General features: G+C 38.1%; 1 protein-coding gene across 3 annotated transcripts in view; it reads right to left on the reverse strand.

Moving 5' to 3' along the window:
- Positions 1-445: 445 nt before the first annotated feature.
- cdc14ab (cell division cycle 14Ab) overlaps positions 446-23,460 on the reverse strand; it is a 48,445-nt gene continuing 25,430 nt past the window's right edge. The window contains exons 7-15 of one of the 3 annotated variants that reach the window (XM_053634000.1): positions 21,468-21,530; positions 21,180-21,267; positions 19,571-19,801; positions 18,014-18,152; positions 14,589-14,739; positions 13,360-13,463; positions 7,486-7,626; positions 6,310-6,685; positions 446-695 (exon numbers count right to left, since the gene is read on the reverse strand). In XM_053634000.1, the coding sequence (XP_053489975.1) occupies positions 666-695; positions 6,310-6,685; positions 7,486-7,626; positions 13,360-13,463; positions 14,589-14,739; positions 18,014-18,152; positions 19,571-19,801; positions 21,180-21,267; positions 21,468-21,530 (1,323 nt within the window). In that variant the 3' untranslated portion in view covers positions 446-665. Of the gene's footprint in view, positions 696-6,309; positions 6,686-7,485; positions 7,630-13,359; positions 13,464-14,588; positions 14,740-18,013; positions 18,153-19,570; positions 19,802-21,179; positions 21,268-21,467; positions 21,531-23,460 lie in introns of all 3 variants that reach the window. The other 2 variants (XM_053633999.1, XM_053634001.1) reach the window with 2 other exon arrangements.

Consider the following 23,460-nt stretch of genomic DNA (forward strand, 5'->3'; position numbering starts at 1 on the left):
GTGCCAGTATTTCTTTCCCTGAACACTATACTGCATACATGAATCTGTTAAAGCTTAGCTAGATTAATACATTTAATATGTTTGCATCCCTCAGTTTAGCCCTCATACTGTAGGTTTGATATGTCATTACAGATTTATACCTTGAAGATCATAACAAAATAGTTACCTTTTAACAAATTTCCTTAAACCAGAAATATAACCTGTACACTTTACACTGACAAGCATAAGATATGGTTCATAGATTAAAAAGGATAGACAAATAGTAAAAAAAAAATTCCTTGTCTAAAAATAATCTCTTTCCTTAGTACATCTGCATATATATATATATATACACACACACACATATCTATCTATCTATCTATCTATCTATCTATCTATTTATATATATATATATATATATATATATATATATATATATATAGAGAGAGAGAGAGAGAGAGAGAGAGAGAGAGAGAGAGAGCGAGAGAGAGAAAGAGCACATCTATTTCAAAACAGATAATTATGAGTTTCCTTCAGAGCATTTTAACACTGGATCTACAGATCCAGTTCCAGCACCTCTGGCTGTATCCAATTCCTTTTGTTTCCTTAGCAGGCTGGATGTCAGCGAATGGAGAAAGAACGATGGGCCAGGAGGACAGGTTCAGGATCAGTGCAGAGTTGCAGCTTTAATACCGAACACACTCCGACTGAAGGGACTGGGAGAGAGAGGGGGGGGGATAATAAGAGACAGTCGTTACCACACTGAACATAACAGAAAATGACACATCACAGCACGGATAAACGTTAGACTAAACAGCTGAGCTTTGAGGCTTATTATTATGGAACAGACAAATGAGAGAAAGGTCATCTCAATGTGGACAGGAAAATTTCATTTGCATTAAATATGTGAAAATTACACTCACTCTCCTCTCTAATAGACAGGAAACAACATTTGGGCTAAGTAATAGAAAAAGTTGCTGAATGTAGATGTACCGCATGCATAATTGAGTGCCAATTTGTGCATATTGCTCAAAAGAAAAGCAGCACCCATACGGCAGGAATAATAAAAAAAGATCTTAACACATTAGTGGAGATAATGTTTTTTGAGGTTTCAGAGATAGACGCCAGCAAATGGAAATAGGGGGGACAAAAGCAGCCACCAGAAACACGGCACAGTGCCTCACATTTGAGGCACATTGGCCTCACACGTCCAGGGTTGGGGGTTTAAATCTCGCTTCTGCCCAGTGTGCACAGACTATGCATGTTCTCATTCTTCTGGGGTTTCCTCCCCCAGTCCAAAGACATGTGTTGTATGCTGATTAGCATATCCAAATTGTCCACAGTGTGTGAATGTGTTTGTGTGTGAGTTCCCTGGGATAGGCTCCAGACACCCCCACGACCCTGTGTAGGATAAACGGCATGAAAAATTGATGAATGGACAAGCAGAAACAAGAGTTAAAACAATTTTGGGTTGCATTTCTAGTCCATTTCCTATAAAAACGACCAGACCCTGGAGTTAAGTTTAACCACCATGGAAGAAGAGGTTGAAATAGCAGCGACTGTTTAAATGTGAGGATGAAATCGAACATCTATCAATAGCTCAATAATGAAACTATTAGTGTTGAACAATGTATTATATTGTGGTTTCATCAATGGCATAACAAGAACGATGAAGAAACTATCAAACCTATGTCTATCTACTTCTAATTTCTCTTCTAAAGGCATTTTTTTTTAGGAAAAAATGATGATCGAGTAAATGATCCACTTTGTTCACGTTCATACACCCACGACTGTATTCTTTACATTCACCTTCCGAATCACTGCTGATGATGTTGCTGATGATGTGTCACCAAAGCAAATGTAGAACAAACCTAGTGGATATGCCACTCTGTGTAATCGCCTGACACTGATGCATGATGCAACTGTCACTGATGCATGAGTATACAGTGTGGGCTAGAAGGAAATCAACCCCAGCCTCACTTCTTGCTTCTTCATAACATTGCGTGTTTTTCTCACAAGCAATGGTGGTGCTGTTGCCCTCGGTTCCACAAATAATCCAAAATAATTGATCAAGACTGATCTTGGTGATCTTGGAAAAACCTTTCCAATTGTAGTAGTGGGTGGTGGATGACCAATATATCATATCACAATAATAAAAGACATTTCTACGATATTTCGAGATCATGATATATAGGTTTGCTAAAAAAGTATAAGAAAAATATTTTAAAAAAAAAAAAAAACAGTTCAATGATACATTAATATCTACAGAAATAAATAAATTTAAGAAATTGTAAGAATGTTCACATTTTGCATTTTAAAGATTTTAAAAAAATCTAATCAGTTGCTTCCAGAGTTTGTAATCGTTAGTTAATAAACAAATTTTTTTTATTAGATTATAAAAAATTATATTATAAAAATATATCACAATACACACAATATCTCAGAAAGATATGACAATTCATCACAATATGGACATTATATCTTCATATTGCCCAGCCCTATTCCATTTCTTCCAGTTTTAGGAAATGCAAAAAAAGTTTCAGTGAGAAGAAAGAAAAGGAAAATTCTCTTGAATTAGGCATGTCTGTCTCTTCTACATGAAGATGAAGGATGCTGATTGAATGGATGAAAAAGCAACAGAACAAACACAAGCTATACAAGATTTTTTTATTTATTCTGAAGCATGTGGGTGTTTTGATCTCGCTTGCACATCAACACTGCTCACAACCTGCTCACACTCCTCACGGCCATTTGATGTCTCGTAATCCGTGATGTTTAGCTGTGGGAATGCTTCCATAATAGCAAACCAAGATTGCAGGAGCTATGCACCTGTACCTCAGGATGGAGGTTTACTTCATATGGGTAAGCGTGGGCAAGATCTGGCTCTAAATCAATCATTTCAAACAGAGGATGAGAGCCGTCAGTGAAAGTTGAGGGAATAATTCAGCAGCTTCCTGCTGTTCCTCTCACGACTCGAGTCACCTGGTCTAAGTCATTATGTGTAGCTGATGGCAAGGGACAAAAAACTAGATCTATGTGAAGAGCATTTTCCCCAGCGGAACCTACACCCCTGGCTGTGAGAATCCTTCTATAATACCAAATCAAAGCTTTCAGGAAATCTGTATTGTACCTCATGATGTATGTTCGAGCTGTGAGGTGTAGGCGTGAATTGGCTCTAAATCCATCCTTTCAAACGTAGGAGTAGAGTGATCCTGCATCCTGCTGCTCCAGTCACGAAAGGCCATTTAATTGAGCTTGGTGGTTACACCTTACACCAACAATAGTGGGTAACACAAACACGACAATATGAGGAAATTCACTTCTGACCTTTCCATAAAACCTCTGAACCGACAGCTAAATGACTGAGCAGTGTGGTCACTCTTAATAACTCGCAAATAACTTACAAATATGTACCCAGAGCTGCTGAATTCTCAACGTTGATTGGTCAAAGGTGTTTATAATTTTCTTTATACCACAGCGCAGTTGAATCTGATTGCTCAGAAGACATGCATTATTTTTGTGCAACAGCACATGTAGTACCGGCTGTAATGTGAACGTTAATATTAATGCACTCATTTCAACATGTTCTTGTTTCTATTGTAACAGCTCATACACAGGGATTTGTACGGCAGAAGCTCCCCGTAATCTAAGACTAATAGTAAATAGATTTAAAAACAGGGTGTTGTTTAACAAGTAATTGAGGGGGGGGAGAGAGAGAGAGAGATAGGCCGGTGAAGAATGAACAGCTACTAACTCATCTCTGACATTCCATAACTTTAAATATAAAGAAATTTAAAACATTGTAATCATTGGCAAATCGCTGTGCTATAAGTGGCACGACAGACTGTGCTGCAATACCAAAATAATGCAAAATAAAGCTTGCACCTGCCATATCACACATTGTACATGTTGTAGTTACTTTTAAAGTGGTGCAACACCTGCCTTTTCTATTCTCATTTGCATTATACCAGCTATAAATTCCTCACCAGTCACTCCCTCACCAGCTTCTTTTTTCTCTCTCATGTTATCAAGAAACCACAAAGCGTAAACTCCTCTGTCCTGAAGAAGTTGGAAAACCTGCATCTTTAACTCTGACTTTTACACAGCGCTGACATCAGTGAGCCCTTCCATAAATGTTAAACAAACATCTATTCACAGAAAACTTAACCATATCAACATTTAGAAGTATTTCTTTATTAAATAACAACATATTTTTAATCTGTTTATTATTAGTATTAGATTATGTGGAGCATCCACCATACATGTCCCTGTGAATGAGCAGTTGCTATAGAAATGATAATGCTTTGGAACAAGAGCATTAATATAAACCTGTATTTTGCAGCGGAAACTACAGTCGATGACTGTTCCAGCATAACAGCTGGTTTTTGGAGAAATATAGCAAAAGTCACTGAGTACTATATGTAAGACAGAATTTTTAAGTTTCCTACAATTAAAACTTTGCCGTAAACAAGCAGTCAGCGTAAAGGATGGGTCTCATGACTGCCCAATGACAGTGTGTGGGCAAACTTGTAACAGGGAAGGACTGCGGTCATGGTGCCTCAATAAGCACTTTGTGTACCCTATAACAATCCCAGTGCATCGAACAGCAGCATGGAACAAGCCATAAATTGTTGTGTTAGTGCAGGAGGCAGCTCCAAACAAGTGTACAAAGCAGCCAGAACCACTGTGACAGATAGATAGATACGTTAGCTGTAATCAAGATCAAATTTTTTTTTTTTAATGGTTTAATAAGTAAGCGTGGGAGACACTCGAAATGAAGCAGAGGAGTTAAAAGGTAGCGTGTATTTGAGTGCTGCTAGAAAATTAGTTTCAACACCACAAACAATTAAAGCCCACCAGACGACAGCAACTGGAGTATATTTAAAGGCCTTAATAAGAGCTTCATTAGAGGACGTAGAAGACAAACACACTGAGTAAAACACCCTGGAGATAATCAGAAGCATTTGTAAGGAGCTTAGATTAGACATTGTGTGCTAAAAGTAATATGCAAGTTCTCTCTCTCTCATACACACACTAAAGAGACGAAAGCATTCAGATAACAATATAAAACAATGGAGTTAAAGGTGTGATCTAATTCTTTTATTAAAATTCATTTATTAATGAGTCATTGCTTTAAGTTGTACACTACACTTAAAGGAATGGTTCAGAGAAAATTATAATTTACACAGTTCCACTTATGCTGAATATAGTTTCTTAACCAAGACATATTTGTTGTATAAGAGAATATAATTGCATTAAATGGAAGTCTATGTCAACCAAAATCTTTATTGTACATAAACCAAACTTCTCTGCATAGCCAAAAACTGTAATGCCATCAAAGCAGCCATACTGAACAATCAGAAGCTTCTTTATTTTTTATACATTTTTTACACCTGAAGCACAATCTGGTATCCTGTGGTCCACCCCATATGGTATATAGTATAGTTCATATAGTATAGTTTGTTTTAAAATACTGTAGCACAAAGATATTATACCAGCCTCCACTCTTCTGGGAAGGGTTTCCACTAGATTTTGGAGCGTGGCTATGGGGATTTGCCCATTCAGCCACAACAGCATTAATGGATCAGGCATTGATATCGGCTGAGGAGGCCTGGTGTACAGCCTGTATTCCATTTAATCCCAAGGTGTTCACCAAGGTGTTCAGAGGGGTTGAGGTCAGGGCTTTGTGCAAGCCACTTGAGTACTTCCACACTGACCTTGGCAAATCATGTCTTCATGGTTTTTTTGTGTATCTTGCTTTGTGTAAAGTGGCACTGTCATGTTGGAGATCTTGGTTCCAGTGAAGGGAAATTGTAATGTTATAGCATTCAAAGACATTCTAGACAATCATTTGCCTCTAACTTTGTGGCAAAATTAGAAGATCCACATATGAGAGTCATAGGCAGTGGTCCACATACGTTCCACATACTTTTGGCCATAAAGTAGCAAACATCAGGGACATGCACTTTTGACAAAGAGTTTGGTTGACATAAGACTGCCATTACTCACAAGCTACATTAGCCTGGCATCTCCAGTGCAAAACGAAAGAAGCAAACTTCATAGCTGTGTATTTATGGGCAAGATTTTGGGCAACATGGACTTCCATTACTCATAAGCTACATTAGTTTCACAGCTGTAGTGCAAAACTAAAGAAGTAAGGGAAAACTTTCTCCAAACCATCCCTTTAATCCCAGCATGAGTAGGATTAGAAGGATTACACCTGAACAAAAGGAATGACATTGAATGAGAAAATGTGAGAAAGGAGCTGTGAGAAGAAATGCTGCTGTTGCATGTGCAGGGATGTGCAAGGAGGAGGACAGGCTCACTTACGGGAATGGAGCGGCTGAGGTATCGGGTTGAGGCCTGACTCAGACCTGCGGTGACCGGATTCTGACCTGGCTCCTTCAAGCCAAACCTCCCAGTGGTGGAGGCTCCACCCAGGCTGCTGCGGTTGTGATTGCTGAATGCCGAGATCTTGGAATTGGCATTGGAGGTGCTATACTGATCACTGTTGTTGTTGACTTCGTAGTGCAACCTGTGTGCAGCCAGACCCGAGATGCTGGCAAATGTGGCACGGGGGACAGGGAAGGACAGAGATGAGGACGGAGACGAGGATGCAAACGAGGGTCGAGGGTGATTCCCAGAGTCTCCAGCGATGACGTACAGGTTGCCTAATGAAGTGGCTAATCTGGAGTTTAGACAGGAGCTGAAAGGTGGACAGGGGGAGTGAGGAAAGGAACATGGACACAGATTGGGGACGGGATGGTGGACTCATCACTGCAACACACTCAACACACACCACACGTCCTACACAACATCACGACAGGCAGAAAATGCCGGATGAGCAGAAATGGCTCGGTCTTTCTCTTTTTGTGATTTTTTTAGCACAAAAAAGCAGTTCAGTGGCTGCTGGCCTATTATAAATGCCCCAGAAAATGTGCCAAGCTGTCATGGAGGTCATAATAATCTGTGAAGTACTCGGTATAAAAACAAGGAAAGAAAACAATAGAATGCCCTACTTCCCTAGTATGAGTTTGTAAGAGAGAGAGAGAGAGAGAGAAAGAGAGAGAGAGAGAAATAGGAACAAAGATATAGATAGAGTGTAAGTGTGAGTTAGCATGAATAAGGGTGAAAGTTACTTTAAAATATAATATGGGAAAATATCAGCATAGCGGATGTGAATCACCCACTCCATTTAGTGACCCGTATCTACCGGTTGTTTCTCTGCATCAGCGTATAGAGCAGTCACAGAGAGGGAAAATCACCACCAGGGGGCTGAGGGGGAAAATGCAAGACATAGAGGAAAAAGGTGGGGGTGGGGGTTATATATCAGATAAGCAGAGAGGAAAGGAAGGAAAGTGTTAACATAGTTAACTAACTGATGTAGCCAAGATGGGGAAAGGTTAGGGGAAGTGGAAGCAGAATTGTCTGTACAGCCTAAACAACATGAGAATGGTTCAGAACGGGAATGTAGAGACATAAACGACTATGCGAAGAAATGCTCACCTCTTGAGATTGGCTGAGGAAGGAGAGATTCGGCTGATTCTCTTGGCCGAAGCAGAGGTAGTGGTGGAAGTGGAGGAAGGGGATGGCAATTTGGAGGGTTTGAGGGGGGAACTTGGGCCATGAGTACTGGAGCCAGTCAGTCTACTGTGAAACACATACGCATGTTGAGAAAAGCTAAACTATGGTCACATTTTTTGTCATTTCCCTGGTATTTTTAAGACCAAAATAAAGCAGTTTTCATTGATCTACTAAATGGAATACAGATAATAACACATGAAGAGAGTATTAATCGAGTCAATTTCATCAAAATACTCGTTTAAATTTAATTAATTATGTATCTAATGTTTCTTGGGGAAAGGGAGCTTTAATAATTACACATATTAACAAATATCAACAAATGCTGAAATATATTTTTCCTGCTGTATGATACAGATATAAATATGGTGCATGTCGAACGTCACCTATAACATGCTGTACATGCTGACCTCAGTCTTGACTGTTAATATATATTTATTCATTGTGAACATTAAACCATACAATTTTTTGTGAATTCGTTAGCTCGAGCTGTATCAAACACAGCAGCCGTCTGTGCAATATACTTTATAATAAATCACCACACATGTTTATAGATTTCCTTTAGGCATCCTGACCGTCCTCATACTGTCTGTGGGTATTGTGATGAATCATAGCACTAATGTATAAATAATTTTGAATAAAATAAGAAGACACAATGCAATCTAATGTTAAAGTATATAAATGATGTTTCACAGTATAAAAACCTCAGAATCAATATAAAATGTAATATTCTATCCACTTTGTGTATCCCTAATGTACACACACTGTCCACTATGTAGAAGAAGTCGGTCATTTCAACAAAATAATCAGTGATCAAAGTGAAGTTCTTTCTGGAATTTCCACTGATATGGACATAAATGCAGCACCACTTTCTAGATGTCAATCAGGGGAAGTTCCACTTTCCTTTCCAAATTTCCTGTTACATAATTGAAAGCAACTGATAACAGTACACAAACATAAAAATGCCCATATTTATTTTTAGCAGCACCACAAAGCAAACTATCAAACATTTTGAGTGAACTGAGCTTTGCATGTTTGTTTTTGTTTTTTTTAAATATATAAACTACTTAAGGGTTAAAAGGGTTAGAAAATTGATTCTTAAAGGTGCTACTTTAGAAAGGGGTTATGATAGAGCCAGAAATAGCCTGGGAGGAACAATAAGGAAGCACTGGTAATAAGCACAGGGTCAGGAAAGATGCAGGAAACAGAGAGAGGGAGAGAGAGAGGGGGAGAGAGAGAGAGAGAGAGAGAGAGAGAGAGAGAGAGAGAGAGCACTGTGTTCTCCTACTACTCATTCTTCAGCAGCTCTTCATCATCAAGAGTTCCCTCTCTCACTTAGAGAAGAAAAAGCAGATGAATGGGGTTTAAAAAAGGCAGCTGCAGTGTGCATTCATTCCATTTTTATCCATCTCTTTCATTCAAACTCGGTCATTTAGCACTTTTTGTGTCTTTTTCGAGCAAAGAGGCCATCTGTGTAGCTGTCTTTCATTAATCCATCCGTCTTTTCCATGTAACTTTGTCTCTCTCTTGGTCAGTGCAGTAAAATGAGTAGGAGGACCATTCTGGGGTGAGAGGCCTCTTTTCTCACCACTCTGAGGCTCTGATGTAAATTCAACAACCTCCTTTTGAACGAGTGTTCGGCCCTTAATTAATTTCGCACAAAGTGCTAAAAAGCGGGCCATGCGCATCATTGAGCGCATCATCGATATCTGCATGTGATTGTTCTGCTCTTCTGCCAGCTGCTTTGTGAGTTTTGTGAGCCATGGATCTTGAGAAGGGCGATAAGTGCCCTGTGCTGCATAATGTGTGCTTGAAGGTGGGGGACAAACGACGTACTATTTGTAGTTGTATGATAAATATTGGGCATGGAAATTTTGCTCAGGTAAATAGAAGAAAACAAGACAGCAGCTAGTTTTCATGTTGCAAATTCAGTTCAAAACAAGGATGCTTACATTTAGTGCGCTCTTTCTGGCATATATTTCAAAAAGTTCAAAAAGTCAGTGATGGGAATCTGGTGTGGACTTCCATGTTTTTGAGTAGAAGAGCAATGGGGGAAGGGGGTCAAAGGTGAAATGAATGATGTATTCAGTAGTTGTGTGCTTGCTCTGAGCTTTAAAAACAAACCAGCATGACCCGAGTCATACTGTTCACCACTGACAGTTACGAGGGAATTTAAAAGTAGAGAAAATTAAACAATCTCAAAAGTAAGGGTTGATGGGGGGGGGGGGGGGGGGAGCAAGATCTTATTTAGTCCCTCACCATTTTTTAGCTACTTTCAACATCATATTAATGAGAAACCTAACACTGGAATGCAATGCAGCTATACAACACTAAGTTACATAACAGCAGAGACTCGGCTCAGCTAGATTGCGAGCTACGAGATGATGAGCGTAATGGCCTTTACAGCCATTTTAGCATGAAAGCTCCGGAAACTGGTCTGTTTGAGCAGAATGTACAGATGAGGAGGTGAGAAAGCTGGACAGACTAAAGGACTAAACCACAGATGCATCACTCTGTTTATGTAGAGAAGAAGTGGGGGTAAATCCCGCTGCACCACTATCAGCAGGTAGTCGATCGGCATTGTGGGTAATTCAACAAAGTGAAAATAGACCACAGAACATGTCAATGAAAATTTTAACTACAAAATTCTACTTGGAAGATTTATTTTTTTTATTAATGAAATTCTATGTTATTGATAATGATAAAGATATAGGATCATTTAGGATGATTTACGTTTTGTTTTTCAGCATCATTAGCTTCATCTTAAGCTCATCATTAACTGAACAGGAGGCCCCCTCACATACCTTTTATACAGCTTCTGCAATTATTAAAATGCAGCATTAAATCATCAGAGTTCTCAGTATTCAATCAAAAATAGAAAAAAGGGATCGGCACTTCCTTAGTGCTTTAATCAAACAGATAATACACTAATAGCTCACAAAGACAGAACATCATTAAAGGAAATGATGTTTCAGGATCTACCTGTGTTAAGGAACAAAGACAACATCTACGAGAGACAAGTGACACTGCATGTTACTATGGCAACCGCACACTAGGCACCCGGCTCCTGTGTAATTACTTTAGCTCCACATCTTTTGTTTGAAAGGCACAGGAACACGTACCATTAGTCCATAGCTGACCAAGTTGTAAAAACAACTGGTGCCGGGCGAGGTGATAATACAGGCCAATATTGATATTGTGTTAAATTTTACTTATATAGTGATTTTTTACATTTAAAAACATTATTACAAGCTGACTGGAAGCTGCTGATTTCATGTTAATATTTTGTAATTAAATCTTTAAATGTTTTACAGATTTTAATTGACATTTTTCCTTCTTTTCAGGGTTAATTTTTAAATGAAATATTTTAAAGATTTAAAAAAAATATATGTTGTTTAAATCTAAAATACATTAGATCATTTAGACATTAAATAAAGTAGCATCAAACATGTTTTTAAATCTTTTTTTTTAAACCGTTTTCCTGGTGACATATTGTGCATCTGAGAAATGTCTGAGAATCATGATGTGATATTTTTGTCATTACTCCTACTAAAAAGAAAACCTGATAACACGCCATAAGAGCATTGGCCCTCAAAAGACAAGCTTACATATAATCATCTTAAGGACATCTTAAGCTACTTAGAGATGATCATTTTATGAACAATTGTTAAAATTCAAATTATTAAATATTTTTGCATATTTATTCAAAAGTTATGATTTAATTAATCATTTGAATGCAAACCAACTGAAGGCATTCTTTAAACTGACTTGTTACTGATTTTAAACTAATTGATACTAATCTTGTATGTTCATTCCGGTGCATTGTTCTGATAATCTATTTCCAAAGAATGCATGTGACTGGAAAGAAGTGAGGTCAAATCCCAGGGCTGCCAAAAGGGCCACTGTTCAGATTTTAACCCTCATCTGCTCATCTCAGTGCACGGATTGGATTTTTCGTCACTCATATGGTGGCTTGACCAAATTATTTTACTATATATCTATGAAGTGTCTAACTCTACCCCTGTCCAGGGTATACCCCGCCTTGTTCCCCATGCTCCCTGGGATAGGCTCCAGGTTCCCCGCGACCCTGAAGGATAAGCGGTATAGAAAATGGATGGATGAATGGATGGCCAGATGTCTAACTCTAGCTATTTGTTCTGTGTGTATATTAGTTAAGTGACAGAGTGCATACATGTACTCCGATTTACAAAGAAGTACAACTATGTAAGAATGAGTCAGCTATAATGTACACTATGCACATTCCGACTAGCAGCTTTTCCCAAAGTAAGTATAGTACTGGTAAAAGTTCTGGATGGCAAAGTCTTGGATGCACGACTAAAATGACTGAATGGTTTACTTTTTAATGATTAATCATCAGTGATTAATTTATGGCTCTAAATAAGACAGTTTGAAGTGGTTATGTTTTGTTTTACAGTGGCACTGCATTTTACCAGTTTTGACTGTAACAGTAGGGGTAGGCCAGTCAGTCTGTAATTTTTAAAAGAAAAACATTTAATAAAAGCATATCATGATCTCTCAAAAAAGTGTGTTGTGACCTAATTCATCATGGTGTCAATATGATATCGTCGTATCATTCAGCCCTATGCCACAGACAAAAAAATATATATATATTTTTATTACCCACTAAAGCCTGCTCCCACAGAAAGTATGACCAATCTCACTTAGTTATTTTTTATTGTACCAGTCTGTGAAATGTCCTAACAAACTTAATTGGCTACATTTACCAGAATGTAAACAAAACTGAGATGAATGAATGAATGCGGTAAACGCGTCTCACAGAGCTGCACATGCAATCTGTACATTTGTATCTGTACATTTCCTTGTGCCATATGCTTCATATCTGACCACTCGCATGACTTTTTTGTCCTGATACACAATGCTACAGATGAGACACATCTGTTCTGAACTTGAAGAGGAAAACAGACACACACCTCATCCATTTTCTTCCTAATTTGGTCACAACAGCCAGCTCTCCACTATCATAAGACAGCGACCAAACGAAGAGTGTGAAGGCTAACTGTTCTTTAGCTGGCTGTCACTGTGATTGACAGTGGAGCAAGAGTATGCACATGCTTCCAAGAGTGCAAGGCCAATTTTGGCTCTTGGCCACGGATAGCGGTGTTGATCTCTGGATGACAGTGTCAACGTTTTTTTGGTGTGCCTCCCAGAAGCCATCCATTCAAAAGAGTAAAAACTTCGCTCTCTAATCTCGCTAGCTGTCTCTGTAGCAAGTGTCTGGTCCAAAGTAAAATAATTTACATTAAACACATGTGACTGGATAGTCTGCACAGAATCTGCTGCAGAATCTCTCTCTATCTATATATCTATATATCTTTATCTATATCTATCTATCTATCTATCTATCTCTATATATATATATATATATATATATATATATATATATATATATATATATATATATATATATAAATAGACTCTGCTACTGTACTTTGTCAAGTTCTCAGTTCGCTGTGATGAAATATTTTGCCAGGTCCACCGGTTGATGACCTGTGGTGTACACTATGCATTTCCTACTACCTAAATTTAATATAGAGTACACTTTGCCCTTACATGCTAACAGCTCTCCCAATAATGAGCACATGGCACACAATATCCCTACTAACACGGACCACTAGTGGCATTATAGTACTTGCAATGCACATAGTAACAGTTTTCCCTCAAGTGAGTCCAGCTTAATTTTATACCAAATCTTTCAGTCACTGATCTGCAGACTTTAAAGGAATCTCTGAATCTCTATGAGTTATAAGCTGGTCTTACCTCAGAGTTGTGGAGGTGGATGACCTGGGCTGCCTCCGGCCCTTTAAGGCCCGTAGTTTGTCTCCTTGAGTCATGCCGAGACCGTTTTCACTGTATTCACTGCTCTGTAAAATGAGTCAGACATATACTCTTCAGTCATGATCATGTGAAACACACTGACCTAAAACACTGCTTTCACTACACCAAGCTCTCGAATGACCCCAATTACTGGCTGACCATCTGGAGCTTGCAGGGACTGTCATGGGCATAGGAGCCATTATACATGGGGGGTCCCGGTTCATTTTTTGTCATGATTCTGGAAAACGTCACCATGGTAGGGCAGTGCTGCTGCATCAAGAACAGAAACAGCAATCCTCACAGTATGCCACCTACGTCTCAACATGTACTGTGGCTAGCTACATTAACTAGCAACTGTTCTTAATGATTATAGCAGCTAGTGTCTTAAATGAACAATTCTATGTTTGGAGAAATATTAATGAATAAACTGAGCTTCATTCAGTGACACACATCAGAACTCGTATCTCCATATTTCGTCACTTTTATTCTTTTTCATTAATCAATGCTATTGGTCACCCTTTACATCTGTCTGTGTGTTTTACCAATGTTTAACCAATGAAAAGTATTTAAAGAGCTTGTGACTAAATCTCGTAACTAGTTTTTGTTCTAGTTATATTATAGTCCATCTCTCTGACTGTGCACCTGAGTCTTTTTAATCTCCCCTCCCCAGTCTTAGTATTCTCAGTCTTCGGTCACTGCAAATACCCTCTTACAACCACACTAAATAGTACATTCTGCTCCCAAAAGTCATTAGAAATGAGTATTTAAGTGCTTTATTTAAAAAATAAAAGCTTTTTGGGGGAGCATGCCCCTCTCAGAGAGTTCACTGAGAAGACATGTAATTAAAAAAAATGTTTAATAAAAACATAAAAAGTATTAGAGACATCCCCTTGATAAACTAATCCGATCTGAATAGGGTCATTTCCTGGTTTTCATAATTAAACATCCAGGATTTTTTCACTACCATCCTATCATTTGTTCACGTGGTATCGGTACTGATTTTCATTACGGTCACATACTTGGATATGATGTGGTTTGGAGAGATCTGATCAGCACTTCAAGCTTGTAAAGAGAGCAAAGGAAAAGCATCTGAGCGAAATCTGATAAATCTGCTGCAATCTGACAAGTGAGTGCAGAGGAGCGATGGGAAAGTCTCTACCACTTCCTCTCACCTCTTCCATGCTGCTGGATCTGAGGAAGCTGCTACTGATGGTCAGGTCATCCATGCTAGAGATGAGGCAAGGAACGTTTTCCTCATACACCCGCGATTTCTGCTGCTTAGAGCGAAGCACGTCTCCCTGAGCCCACATATTCGTCTGCTTCCTACACAACAACAGAACAAAGAGACACAGACAGAACAAAAGAACACAAAGAAAGATGGAAGAAGAACAGAAAGAGGACAGAAAGGGGGAATGTCATTCATTTTTCATAAGTGTGATAAGTAAGGAATAAGAGACTCAGTTACAGTTACTTATTACAATAAGATAATCAACGTTGTAATTAGGTAGAGTTACTGTTACCTCCCTGAAATTGATTATCTTCCTAAACCAGCACATGTTTATTCCTTTTATACCACTGCAATGATTGTATATTTTATTTATTACAAGATAATGGCACATCATACTTTTTATTGATTTGAAGATGCATTTAATGTTGTGGAACACAACTAGCAGCTATAAACAATCATTCCTTCACCAGCCTCTCTTTTTTTCTTGAAACTAATAAGGCACAGCTTGTTATGTTACTGAGAAACTTCAGATGCCTTAGCTTAAATGTACAGCCTTACCTCTGACCGCTACTCTGACCAGCTCTGATCCTGGACGCCCCTTCCACAAATGTTAAATAAATGTCTCCTTACAGAAAACTTCACCATATCAACGATTATACGGTTTTTTAATCTGTTTATGTTAAGCGTCCACCCTGCAAGGGCCTCTGAATGAGCTGTTACTACAGGAACTATAATTTTTTATTAATTAAACTAAGCCTGTGATTTTCAGCTGTACTACTGTCAGAGCTGCTGTTATAGAAAATTAATCAACACCTTGTAACCAATCTTGGTTACGCCACACAGTGGCCTCAGTGGGAAAGTATGCTAAGCAGATAACACACACCTCTCCAGCACTATGGAGCACTCTACAATCTCCCAGTGTTAGTTTGATCATCACAACAGCAAAGGGGGTCTGCTTTAACTCAGCACAGACCGTACCAGACCCTCACTGACCATGCGGGTATGCTGCCGTCTGTGACAGTATGACCAAAACCCAGCATGTAAAATAAAGCATTCTCATTGAGATTTCACTTAATCTCACCCACAGCATGCGTGCTATATCTGCACTGTTTCTTCCTCACCTCCACAAAAGGTTTTATTTTCCTACACACTGTCTCAATATCCTTTCCTGTCAGGAGCAGGACAAAAGCCAAGGAGCAGACTTCTGTTCTTATCATAAAGACAACAGTTCATAAAAGGGAGTGTTGCTTCCTGGGAAAATAAATAAAACTTCTCCACGCTTCTGAGAACTTCTGCTTGGAGCTTTATGCACTAACTCACTTTCTGCGCTGTGTCGACCCTAAACTTTCCCAAGAACAGTTTTTGTCCAAGATTCACCCTTGCTTTAGTGGATAATCTGAGCTGGATTCTGTAGATCTGGAATACAGTAAAGCTGTTGTGTGATAATATGCTTAATTTATTAATCTTGTAGTAGATTTGTGTGTAAATGTTTTTCTAGGACAAAAATCCTAGCCAGACTTACAAAATTTCATTTACACTCATGTGCATAACTAAAATGTGAAAGATTGTCTATTAAACGCGTCATGCTTTTAATCTTCCAGTAATGCAGCTCAGCCATTGTAGTGCATCGGCTACAGTAGTCATACACTAACGCCTCCACTTTAAACCTGACAGCATAATCCTTATATAAAATCATAAACTCAATGACAGTTATATGATTTGAAGCCAAGGTTCATATTAATGAGTCTCTTTATATGTAAGATACATACAATACAAAACTAACTGGATGGATCGGTGGAACAGATGGAATGGATTTTTAGGAATATATCATTTCTTGTGTAAATGCTCCTGCAAAACGATTTTACAAAGATTATTTCGTATCCAGCTTGATAACTAAGGCCCAATGTTTATTGTTAAAATAAATTCACTATACAAAATAATAAATAAAACTGAACAGGTGACAAACATAATGGACGAACACCAAGCATCTCTCCCTTGCATACATTTTAACCACATTATTTATTTTGACTATTAGGTAACTGCACTATACAAGTTTTTTTTGTTTGTTTGTTTCCATTTGTAACATGTGCTGCATTTAAATAAAGGTTGTAACTTCCAATCTCCGACTATGAAAAACAAACAAAACACACTTTCAACTTGGAATTCCTACTCAGGAACTTAGTACAGTCTGGTCAACCCCCAAGTTCAGTAAGTTCAAAACAATATCTCAACACCACTCGCAGCGTAAACAGTAAACAAGCTAGCACTTCTAACCTTTAAATGAGTTATACTGTATATACACACACACAAGTATTTGCTTTAGATAGGCTGGTTAAATAGATAACACTGACAATACAGTTTACTGTTTTGCGGAAATATACATCACACATTCATTACAATTAGCTGGCTAGTTTGTTGCTAACAAAATACCATGTTTTTCCCCCTTTGTAGCTCGAACACACGGAGGTCGAAAATGAAGTTATTCTGACAGAGTTCTGACTTCTTACTCTATAGGTAATTTGAGTGCAGTGATAATTTAGAAAGAAGTCGCTTTTACCAAACCATCAATTTACAGGCTGTCTCTCTCACCGCCTGATATAAAATAGGATGAAAGAAAATTGTGCCACGTCACTAGATACTGGAATAAAAGATAAAAAACTTGAACATGCAAGATAACACACAGGAAAAGCAATGGAATGCAATTAAGGCTGGAGCATGCTTGTTGGCACACGTATCCTGCAATCATTTGGAGCATTGCTTGTGGGTGTCCTCAGAAATGACCTGTACATGTTCATGTGGTGCAATACCAATGTAAACAGTGGGGGCAGTATAGCACTATGACAGTGTCCGCAACTGGCTAAACAAACTAGCGTTGTGCCTTAAATCGCATACGTTTGCACTGTTCTGGACAGTTATTGAATACTATCACTAACTGTTTTTCTGTATTACATTTAGCGATTGAATGTCTTTTCAATTTTTCTAGTAAAATTAGGTTACAGCTTTCAATCTGAAACCCAGCTCATGACAACAATCTTGATGACATTAGATTGTCAGTGCTTAGCATAGCTGTGCATAGAATCACTAAACACGTTACAGTTTCACTTGGAAACCAGACAAACACAGATGTTTTGGCTCTGATGTGTTATCTAGTGGATGTTTCTTTTAATCCTCCAGATGTACAGTAAGTATGCAGGCTAGTTTGTGAACAATACTGCTTATTTTGTCGTTATTCATGCATGTGCACACAAACTGGCCTTTAGAGTGAAACATCTAACTACAAACTCAAGAATATCCTAATTTAAAATATTTCTCCAATTCTTGGGCGCTAACTCACACAAGATTCATGAGCAATCCGTCTATCCTACTTACTCCTCTAGGAAGTGTTGCTGGGGTCCGATGACGGAGCCGGGTCTGCAGATACGGATCCAAGCGATGGTTTCAGCTGCAGTGAATCGGTAGTGTTTCATCAGGTAGCAGCCAATCAGCGTGCCTGTCCTACCCAAACCGGCTGGGAAACGAACAAAGCATCAAAAGCTGAGCAATGTGATAACTGATCACAGAGTAGAAGTTTCAGTCTGGATTTGTGAGTCATGTGTCAGAGAGTCACATGGTGTTTCAGGAGGTTTGAGATATACAGCCCACGTGTAAACTCGTATCACGTACACAGATGTACCAGCTGCTTGTAGAAATACAGTAATTGCACTAAGTGTCAGATGTTCTCTACATCATTTTGTCAGTGGAAAGGGACCATCAGATTTTAGAGAAGTTATAAACAGCATTGGTGGTTATAAGGAAGGCTCCAGAGACTAAAAATAAGTGTGTGAACGCAGTAACTGCTGAAAATGAAAGTTACTCAGCAACAGGAACAAAAACAGCCGTTTGATACTAAATACTGCATGTAAAACATCACTTAAAAGATTTGACAAGATAAAAATGAGTACAAAAAACAACACAGTATACTATAATCATTTATACACTATGGTGTCGGAACCTTTGAGTCTGGTTCCTCACATTGTTCCTTTCTCATGTTATCTCAGGCCACTTCCCCTCACCACTGTTGCCTTTGGCTTGTTCCTTAGGGATCAAGGTGTCTATCTGTTTAGTTATAATATCTGTGTCTGTAGTTGAACTGTAGTTGAGCATGGTTTAAACCCAAAAGATTTTATTTGTAATTAAATGTGAAACCTATGAATATGACTCTGGGAATATGGCTCTTTATTCCTCTGGTGGGAAAATAACTCAATATTGCTGTAATTTTTCCTTCCATACAGCCACAAAATATAACAAATAGCAATTTTCTGAACATTTTCATTAAACCTTGTACAGGACTCAACCTCAGCTACATCACCCGAGTTCATAAAGTGTCACCAGACGGTTCTGAGACAATTTCTACCTAATATAACTGAGTAAGTTACCAAAATAGCCATCTAATAACATTTTATCAAATTTACTTTTTGTGCTTTGTTAAATTCCAGAAAGCTCAGGAAAGTTTGTTGGACACGTTTACAGAATCTACTATGAAGCTGAGATGCAAAAAAGTCAAAATGGGGTTGTTTAAGTGGCATTTCATTATAACTGATTATCTGGAAGGATTTTTATTTAATAACAATGAACAACGAGAAACATGTGCAATTAATGAATGTAAAGCTCTACAAAAAAAAAAAAAAAAAAAAAAAAAATTGTGCAGCTCCTATACCTGTTCTAAAAAAAACTGAATAATGTATTTGTATTCGATTACATCCCCAATATAAAGGTACAACTGTCCACTACATGAATAATAATCAGAGCACTGTCTAAAACAAGCATGGAGCACAATCACCTGATCAGCTTATAATTCTGATCCAACAACACCACCATGTGGCCATGTCACGTCACTGAACAAAACCAGGACAAACTAAAGTGTGAGGCCTTTAAGGATTCGCTCACCCTTGCAGTGGACAGCGACGGCACCATCCGTGCTCTCACAGATATGTAGGAATCTGCGTGTGATGACGTCACTGGGTGTGCTGCCATCCACGAAGAACAGGTCATAGTGGTTGAAGCCGGCATCTGTGAAGCGCTTGGCGTCGTAGATCTTCTTGTTGAGGCGGATGATGGTGGTGACGTTGTGCTTGCGGAAGTATGGGAAGTAGGCCTCGGGGGCATGGAGTGGATAGCCTGCATCAAACAAAAAGATTAAAAATACATATTAAAAAAAGAGAGAGATAATGTAGCAAATCTCCTAGCAAAAGTGTTCAAAATGATGTACTGTACAGAAAATTATTGGGTAGAAAGTTGACAATTTTGAACTTGTTTTTTTCTTATGTTTTCTACTTTATACTCTACTTTATTTTTTAGTTATTCACCTTTACAGCACATAATTTGTAATTAATTTGAATAATAGCAAATGTATGTAGGTATGAGAGTGAGGAATCAGAATCTGGACCGTACGACAGAATCAGAGTTTGAAAAAGAGGTTAACCTAGGTAATTATTTATTGCACCAAGGGTTCGATGCAACACTCAGCCATGGTACATTCTGACATTATTGATAAATGTGATGTGGGCAAGAAATTGTTTTTAGATTATTTGAATATCATTAAACGACCTATAAAATCTGACTTTCGAATCAAACATTTATGCAGATTCCTGGATATTCTGCTCCAACATCTAATCAAATGTTTTATTTTTCAATGGATCATATGTTGTTAGAAATTAGCAATAGGAATGACAAGCATGGGTGAAAAAGCAGCATGAAGGAGGTGCCAAACATTGTGCTCCATTTAAGCCTTCTAGCATAATATTGTTTCTTTCGTGCATTTATTTCTTGAAAGAACTTAATAATAAGAATAATGTTAATAATATTATAGTTGTTCTATTATAACTTATCAAGACCAAAAAACTCTCTCTATATTAACGATGTTTTCACTTGTTATGCTGTACCTTTTTATACTTTTGTTCACAACAAATTTGTTTCAAACCATAACTAGACAAAGCTTTTAAGGAAAAAAAATATAAATAAATAAATAAATAAAAATAAACAACACAATCTATGACTAACTAGCAAACTTCTGCTCTGCTACACTTTACACTGTAGACACTAGCGGTAAGAAAATAAATCGAAATCGTCCTTAAAAGTTTCTGAATGGATGCACAGTTCCCCATAATTGGATATGTTTAAAGAAATAAAAAAAGAAATAAACATACTTATTTTTGGCCAGGACAAGATTATAGACACATTGAGAATTGTTTTATAATTGCATTGTGGCACTCTGAATCAAAATCATTCAATCATAAAGACTCTAATATGTCCTTACTGTAACAAACAATGTGAATATGCAAGAAAATACCACTATAGTCCCACAAAACAAATACAATTTGAATAAATACATTTGGTAACACAGAGTATTAAGGAAATAAATCAGATTTGCTTGGCTGCACGTCCACTGGCATTCACGTCACACAACATACATCAGTTCCCTTAGATACCACTGTGCAGGGAACACAGAGTCGGCAAGAGCAGTGATTTATGGAGCTGTGAAAAATCCACAGCTCACCATTTTCTACTTTGCTCTTTGGGTGCGGCCCGCTGAACGCCAGGAATTTGCCGGGGACGATCCAGTTGAAGTCTCCATTCTCTACACGCTAGACAAAATCAACAGACAGAGAGAGAAATACAGAGTGTTATGCGAGATGTGTGTGAATTAATCATGTTACACAAGCAGAATACTGCAGTACAGATCGACTATACTTGCATAAGCGACTTATAATTAAAGTTGGTACAAAGCACCAAAAACATGTATGGAACCCTGACACTGTAACTCTATTAAAAACTTTCCAGTTACCTCATAGTGCTCGTACTCAGTCACATCAAACGTCTCAAAGTTCAAGAAGCCGTGCTGCAGGGCCTTAAAAACACACAGAAAGAAAAAGCATCACACATTGTTCCTTTCAGATTAAAAACAAAAGGAGATTTAAAAAAACAACAACAAGAGATTAAGCACAAGTTTATTTGCACATCTTTATATTCAGTAAATAAGTAAAATATGTGAGAGGAAAAAAAACTTTACAGGCAAAGAATCAATTAATGACAAGTTAGTATGATTAAGCACAGTTATTGTTACCATCCCATTCATTACTTTCCTAAAGCAGTGTGTCCAGAAGTGTTTCATTCCAATAATTCCACAGTAATTTGCCACATCATAGTTACACCTAATGTTGAGCATCCATGAAACAAATGAGTTCCTATGATCACCAGCCTCTCTCTTTTTTTCCTCTTGAAATCAATCAAACAAAAACAAATGTCATGTTACCAAGAAAACTCCAAACTGTAAATTCCTCTGTAATAATGACTTCCCCATGCTGGAAAACTGTTACAACGCACTGAAACAGAAGACTCATTTCACAAATGTTAAATAAACGCCTCCTCACAAATGAACAACTACATATATGTTAATCCATTTATCTGTCATACAAGTCCCTGTGAATGATCTGTTACTATAGAAACAATAACGTATTAGAACGAGGATATTAATATTAACCTGTGATTTGCAGCTGCACTATTGTCAGAGCTGCTGTTATAGAAAATGAATCAACACCTTCTGACCAATCAGAATTGAGAAGTCATTTAAATTCCACGAGACACTAGTGATGGTCCTAAACTGTGGAAATACAGAAAATCCTTCTTCTCCCTGCTGGGGGGATGAGGCACAGGTTAAATAAGACTCTAAAGCTAATGGCATTGATTAGTGTGTTCATGGCAGACAGAGATAAACACGCACGCGCACACACACGCGCGCGCACACAAGCGCGCGCACACACACACACAGGATGAGCGAATGATAGAGCTTATACGGATCAATTATAAGAGAATGCAAAACATGCTCACGTCATGTCTTATCCAGCAACTCTGCCCATCCCTATGTCTAATCATCTATCTGTCTATTCATCCAGCCATTTTTCCATCCATCTATCCATCTCTAGCTATCTCTCCATCTCTATCTCTCCATCTATCTATGTCCATTCATCCATCCATCCATGTCCATCTATTTAACCACCCATTCATGTCTATCTATCTGTCTTTCAATCAATCAATTTCCATCCATCCATTAGTCAATTCATCCATCCACCCATCTATACATACATCTATCCATTTGTCTATTTATCTGTCTGTCCGTCCATCCGTTCATCCATCTATCCATACACCTACCCATCCATCCATCAATCTATCTGTCAGTCTTTCTAACCATCCATCTATCTATCCATTTGTCCATCTATGTCCATCTATTTATCTATCCATTCATCTGTTTTATCCATCAATCTATTTCCATCTTTCCATCTGTCTGTCCATCCACCCATTCATCCATCTATCCATTTGTCCATTTATCTGTTTGTCCATCTATCCATACACCTACCCATCCATCCATCGATCTATCTGTTGGTCTATCCAACCATCCATCTATCCATTTGTCCATCTATCTATCCATCCATCCATCCATGGCTGAGAGGGGGCCTGGATGTCTGCAAGTGGAAGCACTCATTCTTTTAATTCTAAAACATTAAATGCAATATCGCTCTAAAAAATGGCAGATTTAAATCAGTATGTCATTGCTCTTTCTCGTGTCAGTAGTATGTACAAAAACAGGAAACACAACAGAGACATATTTGATTTGAGATCTTGAATTCTGGTGTGTATTCAGGATAAGTGTTGCTCCATGTAACAGCAGTGAATTAGTGCCAGTGTTTAATCATCTGAAAAACAGCAGGTAGTACTGAGAGCTTTAGATGATGCATTAACATGCCATTACACACAATTCTTTAAAAACAGCAGGCTGAGTA

The sequence above is a fragment of the Ictalurus furcatus genome, chromosome 10 (assembly GCF_023375685.1).
Source record: "Ictalurus furcatus strain D&B chromosome 10, Billie_1.0, whole genome shotgun sequence".
Lineage (NCBI taxonomy): Eukaryota > Metazoa > Chordata > Actinopteri > Siluriformes > Ictaluridae > Ictalurus > Ictalurus furcatus.